We start from the raw sequence: 7,921 nt of genomic DNA, 5'->3' as shown, positions 1-7,921 counted from the left end.
ACCGGTTTGAGTCCTGGGCCTGGCAGCTTGCTTTCTCAATCTCTCACTGGTCAAATAAATAAATATATAACTAAAGTTAAAGAAAATAATTATATAAAAAAATAAATAAAAATAAATAATAAAACCCGTTGCATTTCAGTGTCAACATGTGTGTCCTTCTCCCGGGTACTTCAGTTTTGCTCCCACACAAGCACACCTCTCAGAATTTGGAATGAGATGCTCTAAAATTGAAAAATGGTGATTTCCCCAATCTGCAGAATTCAAAGTCAATATTAAGAACTTCTCCTGTTAATGTTCCTTATTTTTTAAAAAAGATTTATTCTATTTATTTATCATTAGTCTTCAATTTGACTAGAGAGAGAGAGAGAGAGAGAGAGAGAGAGAGAAGAGAGAGAGCAAGCTGCCAGATCCAGGACTTGAACCGCAGTTGGCCATGTGGAAGCTCCACCCTCAGCACCTTAAACAACACATCAGCTGATGTGGTGTTCCTTACTTTTGACACCTGTCTCTGCTTTGGTATTTTAGAATATAGAGTATGCTGGCCAGTAGTGGCGTGGTGGTGAAGGTGCTGGACTCCCACGTGGCTGACTGTGGTTTGAGTACTGGTCCTGGCGGCTTGCTTTCTCACGTTCTCTCTCTCTCACACTCGTGTGTGCATGTGCTCTATAGCAAATTTAGAAAAAAAGGTAAAAAAAAAAAACAAAAAAAAACCCCAAAAAACTAGAATATGCTAATATATAGATTACTAGAAAATTGTTTCTTTTGCTGTCTTTAGTGTAACGAGTTATCAACAGGTCATGCTTCTCTGCCATGAAGACAGAGTAAGAGTCCCCTGCACCACTACAAAGCGGAACTGTTTGTACAGCACCCTTCTGCGACGGCTGCGTGTTTATTTAGCGGCTGGCACCGTGGGTGTAGGACCTTCTTCTGAGTTCAGGGAGTTTTTGGTCACTTACGCTGAGATAATAAGTGATGACAAATAGCTGATTTGTTTGAGTGCAGGAGTCTAGAGAGAAAGCGGAAGCTTAGAAACAACAAAGAACTGGGGGCCGGCAGGTGGCCCTGGACTCCACACATGGCCGAACGTGGTTCAAGTCCCAGATCTGGTGGCTTGCTCTCTCACTTTACTGCTCTCTCTCTCTCTCTCGCTGTACCTCTCTGGTCAAATTAAAATAAAAAACTAAATAAAGCAATTATTTTTTTAAAAGAAAGAACAAAACTAATTCTGTGTACTAAGGCCGTGTCTTGGAGCCAATGGAAAAAAAAAGAGGGTTACAAGAAGCAGGGGGTAGAAAATACTGTCAGATGTCACCTGTGCTGAGAAAAGGCAGGAAAATGGTAGGACTTGGCTATCAGGTGGTGACCAGAGGGTCAAGCCAGGCCGCAATGGAGGAATAAAGTGTGGTGACGGAGGCATGGAGTCCGGAGGTGAGTCTCAGTGGTAAACAGGACCGTGCACACAGGGGAGAAGCTGGACGTAGGGCTTCCCTCTCCTTTATCAGGGATGGGCTGCTGTGCAACAGGAAGGACGGGAAACTCAGAAACGCATTACTTTGTAAAGGGCAATCCTATCTCTACAAGTAGACAGAGATGACAGAGGATGTGACAGAAGAGAAGGCAGTGGCCCTGGCCACCTTGGAATCTGCTGGTGAAGGCTGGGGTAGCACAGGACTGGTGTGGGGCAGCAGAGGTCTCAGGCAGTTAGAGAGGGAGACAGCTGTGTGGGTGGTGGGGACAAGCCAGGTCTGTGGTGGGCAGAGGGGGGTGTCCTCTACCTTGACTGACTCGCCCACTAGAGGGCCCTATACCTCACGTTCGGCCATCCTACATGGGACTCTGAGGTGGAGCCACCACCCTGGCCACCCCTGGGAGGTGGAGCCACCCCTGTTCCTGATGGGCTCACTCAATGGGCTGCTGTCTTGATGACCAGCCCCAGAACCTGCCTCCAGTTTCTGCCGCTCACTGTTCCCCAGTCCCCCTCACCTGCCTGCCAGTGGGATGGCTGTGACAACTGTCAGAGAGCTGCACATTGACACTGTGGTGAACGACCCTGCGCTTCCTCTACCGGCTGGGCTCAGGATCACCGGAACTCACGGCTCGCGTACCACGGTTTATCTTTCTACGCACATCTGCTTTCTCCTCAACTAGACTCTGAGCTTTAACGCACAAGCATTACAGTATACTGAACGCTGTCACAGGAGACGGAAGAACACACCCGAGATTTGCTTTAAAAATGGACGTGGGTCAGCCCTGACCGTGTGGTGGTAACACGCCCACTGCACTGCTGACGGCACGTGGGAAGGCCCAGGACCCTCCCGAGTCTCCCTGCACAGTGAGAGCATGGACGTGCCTGTGATCCTCGCTCAGGCCAGGAGGGGTGGATCATGCCACGAAGATCTACTGGCGGGGGTTGGGGGGGCAAACCATGGAACAAATAAATAAATGAATGCTTAAAAAAAAATTAAAGAAATAAAACTTAGTGTGATGGGAAGAGTACGGTGACTGGATCATGGTGGTGCATTACAGAATTCTACCATTGATTCGTTCACTCATTGAAGATTTTTGCGATAGGGAGCGCATGCAGGTTGGAGAAAGACAAAGAGGGAAAATGAGAAATCACCCCAAGGATGGCCATGCTGCAGTCTCTTCTCTTCTGTTCTCCTCCTGAGATTTTGGGCCTGCACACACACGTACCTGTTATGTTTTTCAAGCTGCAGGGTCTGAGTCTTGGACCACGCATTTGGCTGTGTGGGATGCAGAGCCTTAACCAGCATGCCTCCTACTGACCCAATTCTACTTTAGTTTTAGAAGTTTATTTCTATTTATCCCATGAGTGAATGTGAGGGAGACAGCATCTCTGACAATTTTTTTTTTTTGGGAGAGGTTTTTGCTATAGGGCACGTGTGCTTGCCAGACAGACAGACAGAGACAGAGAGACAGAAAGCAAGAAATCCCCCCCCCCACCCCGAGAAGGGATGGCCACGCCGCAATCCCTTCTCCTCCATTCTCCTCTCGGGATCTTGGGCACGCACGCACATGCGCCCAGTGTGTTTAAGCCACTGGGTCCGGGATTTGAACCACGGTCGACTACGTGGGAGTCCAGCGACATAGCCATTACGCTAACTGCTGGTTCCTCTGACAGGGTCTTGATGCCATGATCTACCCCTAGCCTCCATCAGCCCACGTGTGCTTGGCACATTTAGGGAGGTCTTCGGAAGTGAACCAGAACCCTCCCCTGTGGCTTTGCCTCGCACAGTGTAGTATTTTAGTGCTGGGCGCCATCCGTCTTGCAAACATTGAAGACAAGTTCCCACTGTGGCCACCTTCTTGCTTCAGCCTCCCAGCGGGGGTTTAGATGTGCACCACCAAGTCCTACTCTCCTTACACGAGGGCTCACCATGTTGCCAGGCCAGCCTCAAGTGGCCGTCCTCCTGACCCGGACTCCCTGTTGCTGGGATTGCAGCTGTTTGCCACCATCTCAGCCTTAAATTGGCCTGGTAACCGAACCTGGGCCTCCCTTGTGGTCCCAGGCTGAGGAACACGGCATCTTAGCAGAATGCCCCCATGGCCAGGCCCCTACTTTTACCTGTCTTCAACATTCTCCATTGTTTTTTTTTTAAATATCAGTTACAGGGTGAGCAGGTGTTGTGGTGGTTATGGCACTGGATCTCACATGTCCAACTATGTGGTGTGGTTCCCAGACCCGGTGGCTTGAAAAGCATGCTAGGCACCTGTGTGTGCATGCCCACAATCCTGAGAGGAGGTTAGAGGAGAAGGGATTGCAGTGTGGCCATCCCCTGAGGGAGCAATTTCTTGCTTTCCTTTGTTCTTTGTCTTTCTCCGCTGAGCACAGGTGCCCTATAGTACAAAAAGCAGATATTCCCCATGCCCTCGAATAAGGCAACTACGCAGCCGTAGTGTCTGTAAAAGAACAGGTTATGCCAGACATGGGGCCTGCCAGCTACCTCCTCTGGGATTCTCAGACCTGCCGTGCAGAGGACACTCACCACTTCCTGGAGGAGTGAGTGGGTGTGAAGGCAAGCAGTGCCCCCAGCTTCTAAAAAAGGTGCACGACAATGGGTTACAAAGTTACATTCCAGAAGTATCTCTTACCTGCTTTGGATTTCAGTCCAGGCATGTCCCAAGAAGGCAAAGGGGCCTGCCAACCCCAGTGCTCCCGCCTCCCTGGGCCACACACACCTTCCTTTGAGGTCTGGCGATGCCACAGGGCCAGGTAATAGGGGCCCAGCTGCCCAGCGGAGCTTTGGTTTTAATCTGAATCCTGCCCTCTAGCATCCTGTACAGAAGAGCCTCTTGAACTGTCCCCTTGCTGCTACGAGGGACAAGCAGAGGCCGTACTGCATGAGCTCTGGAGAAGGGAAAGGCCACTCCTGCCATGTGAAGTGGCAGAGGATCCAGACAACACAGGAGGCTCCGAAGTAGTTCTATGGGATCAGGATGACAGCCTGGATGACAGGGGCTGGCACTGCCAGTCAAATGACGTTGGGGGCAGTTTCTATGTGTGCTGAGGTATAAGAGCTGAGAAGTGTGCAGGTCGTGACCTCGTGTAACCCCGATGCCTGGCTCTTCTCCACCACGCTCCACACTTGAGGAGACCCCGAGAGACCCTGTTAGCTTCAAGAAGGCGGAGAGGAGGCGGTGGCATGGGATGAGGCCAGTCTCTGCCCCTGGGGCTGGGAGGGGAAATAGACTTACCAAGTGTGCCGGAGAGGGTGACCTCGTGTCCTTGACAGTGGCACTGGAGGGGACATCGAGGAGGGGCCATTTCATCTGCAGGTACTGTACAGGGGACAGAAAAGGCACAGCAGCTGGTGAGACGAGGCCTCTTAAGTGCCCGTGTGAACAGAGAACGCTAAGTAGGTGGTTACGGGGATTGAACCACGCGTATGCTCTGAGGGTCCAAGCCCAAGTGATGGTAAAAGCATCCCCCATCCAGTCTCCTCTGTCATTTGCCAGGGGGTGAGCGGGCGGCAAATGACAGCTAAGTCCAACTTGAAGTGAGGAAGAGAACCCGTATGTCCCAGCACAAGTGATCACAGTGTTCAAAGAACCAGCTGGAGGCCAGAGCCCTCCCAGTACTGGCCACGGGACAGGGAGGACCATCGGGGGCAGAGGGGCCCAGACGCCGTCCCGCTGGGCTCAGTTCTACCTCTCACGGCATCACAGACAAGGCTCCCCAAGAAACAGCCTCTGCAGAAACATCTGAGCCTGACACTTCCAGGTCCTGGGTAACATTCAGCCACACCAAGGATGCCGAGATCGTCATCAGGGGGTGCCCAACCTTGAGAAGATTACCCAGTGCCTCATCTGCTCCCACGTGTCATGGCAAAAGCCCAAAACCAGACAGTAAATCACACACATACACCTTTCTTTAAATAAAAAACCTCTTCCCTCCCTGGTCTGGCACAGTCTCTGGGAGGGAGCGAAGATGCAGTCAGGGGACGGGGAAGAGCCTGCCTGGGGTGAGGCCAACACCCATGGAGGTTGAGGTTCTCACTCTCCAGTCTAAATAGTGTGACCCTGGACAAGGGCCTCAACAACTGTGAGTCTCAGTTTTGTCAGCGGTAAGGCGAGGACATTACCACCGTCTTCACAGGTGCGTGTGGGGCTCACACGTGGGCAACGTTTGATAAGCGGCAGCTATTATTTTCATAAACAACCATGAGTCTTTGCCCGGAGCAAAAGCACACACGGCGTCGCAGTGTCAACACGGGCAGGGTGTTTCTTGGCGGCAGACCAACGAGGCAGCCTCTTTGTAGAGTTTAATTTTTTTTTTTTTAATTCATGATAGAGTGCGTGTGTGTGCACATGACAGCAAGAATGAGAGAGACAGAGAGAGAGAAAGAGAGAGAGGCATGTGAGTGTCCTCCACAGGGTCTGTCACATCACACCGCCTCTCTCCAATCTTCGTTCTTGTTGCGCCCTGGGCACTTGTGAGTATGCCTGGCCTTTTTGGGCCAAATGGGCCAGGGATTTGAACCATGGCTGCCACATGGCATCTGGCTATTCCTGAACAGAGCGTTACTGCTGTGCCATAAAGCTGGCTCCAAATTCCTTTAAAAAAAAAAAAAGAGATTTTATTTAACTTTATTTATTTATTTACTTATTTAAATTTGACGAGGGGGCGGGGGAGTGAGAAAGCAAGTCACCAGGTTTCAGTCTTGAACTGTGGTTGGCCATGTGGGAGTCCAGCATCCTTACCACCCTGCCATCTGCCGGCATCCCACAATTCTTATTTTATTTTTAAAGATGTATTTTAACTTTACTAATTTTAGTTTGACTAGAGAGGGAACAGAGAGAGAGAGAGACAGAGAGAGAGAGAGAAAGTGAAAAAGCAAGCCATCAAGTCTGGGATTTGAACAGCGGTCCGTCATGTCATCTGTTGGTCCCACAATTCCTCTATTTAACTTTATTTATTTAAATGCGGTTGGCCATGCAGGAGTCCAGTGGTCCTAACCACCATGCCACCTGTCAGTCCCCCAAAAAATAAAAATTAAAAAAAAAAAAAGATTGCCAGAGGGCACATGCACTCAGCTGAGAGGGACAGAGGAAGGCAGAGAAGAGCAGCTCGTGGTGTGGTGTAGTCCCCTGCAGTCCCTTCACCTCTCCATCCTGTCGGGATCTGGGCACGCATGTATGTGTGCCTGTTGTGTTTGTGTTTCTCAAGCCTCTGGGGCCAGGGTTAGAACTCGCTGTGGGCAACCAGGTAGAATCTGGCCTCCAACGCACAGCTGTTAAGCCCTGCATTTTGGGGCCTGTCGTAAAACATTTTTTTGTTTATCTATTTTATTCAAAATAAAGAGCACATGCATGCACGAGAGAGAGAGAGAGAGAAACCCTTGACAGCCCCCTGTTACACTGCGACCCCCTTTCCCTGCCCTCTAGCTCCTCAGGATCTTGGGCAGATGTAGCCACATCTGGTGTTTTTAAGCTGACCTAGGGATCCAAAGCCCTGGACAGCCATGTGGCTTCCAGCATTGCAGTTCAGTTTGCTACCAACTACAGGCCTGGCTGAGTGCCTCTGTGGCTTTCCTGAGATGACTGGGAGGATTAAAGCTCTAATCCCAAGTGGTGGTTCCAGAAGTTTCACAGGCAGAAGCCTTTGACTCATTCCTTCCTCTGGTCATTCAATTTCAGGATTAAAATAAAAATCATGATGTGGCTTTGTGGTACGTGTACAGGATCAGGAAAGAGGGCGGCAGAGCCACAGAAGGCCTTCTGCTCTTCCTCAATCCTAAGTCTTAGAGACAGAGAGAGAGAAAGTGAGAAATCACCTGCCAGTTGGGGTCGCCACACCACAATCCCTTCTCCTCCATCCTCCCCTCAGGATTTTGAGTCTGCACGCACACGCAACAGGGGTAATTTCGATACTGCCCCGTCAGGGACTCAAACGGCAAACAGCCATGTGGGAGTCCAGAACCTTAACCACTACGCCACCTGCTGGCCTCAGGGGCTGGGCTTTTGAAAGGTGTCCATAGGCAGGAATATCAAAAAAGGACCCATGTGCCAAGTGACAGTGAGTGTCACACACACGTGATGGGCCGAGCAGGCCTGGCCAAGGGAGACTTGCTAGGAGGCAGAATGACAAGGGCAATGGGGTCAGCAGATGATGGAATGGTTACGCTGCTGGACCCCCATGTAATCAGCCTCAGCTCAAGCCCTGGACCCCGTACTCAAACTCACAGTGGGCGCATGTACACGCATGCCCAAAATCTTGGGATTTGGGAGAGGAGACTGGAGAAAAGATTGCAGTGTGGCCAGCCTCCTGGGGGGTGATTTTTACTTTCTGTCTCTCTGTGTATCTCTAGTGAGAGCAAGTACCCTATAGCAAAAAATCACTCAAAAAAAAAAAGAAAGAAGGAAAAGAAAAAGAAATAGAAATGAGGGGGACCAGCCGTTC

At 50.5% G+C, this 7,921-nt stretch overlaps 1 protein-coding gene across 1 annotated transcript in view; it reads right to left on the bottom strand.

Annotated features, from left to right (window-relative positions):
* Window positions 1-7,921, bottom strand: part of TCF7L1 (transcription factor 7 like 1) — a 192,001-nt gene that overhangs the window by 19,942 nt on the left and 164,138 nt on the right. The window contains exon 2 of the mRNA XM_006149148.3: window positions 4,717-4,800. Coding sequence (XP_006149210.2) covers window positions 4,717-4,800 — 84 coding nt within the window. The remainder of the gene's footprint in view (window positions 1-4,716; window positions 4,801-7,921) is intronic.

This window comes from Tupaia chinensis, unplaced genomic scaffold (genome assembly GCF_000334495.1).
Source record: "Tupaia chinensis unplaced genomic scaffold, TupChi_1.0 Scaffold000253_1, whole genome shotgun sequence".
Classification (NCBI taxonomy): Eukaryota; Metazoa; Chordata; class Mammalia; order Scandentia; family Tupaiidae; genus Tupaia; species Tupaia belangeri.
This window is presented reverse-complemented; position numbering and strand designations above follow the sequence as displayed.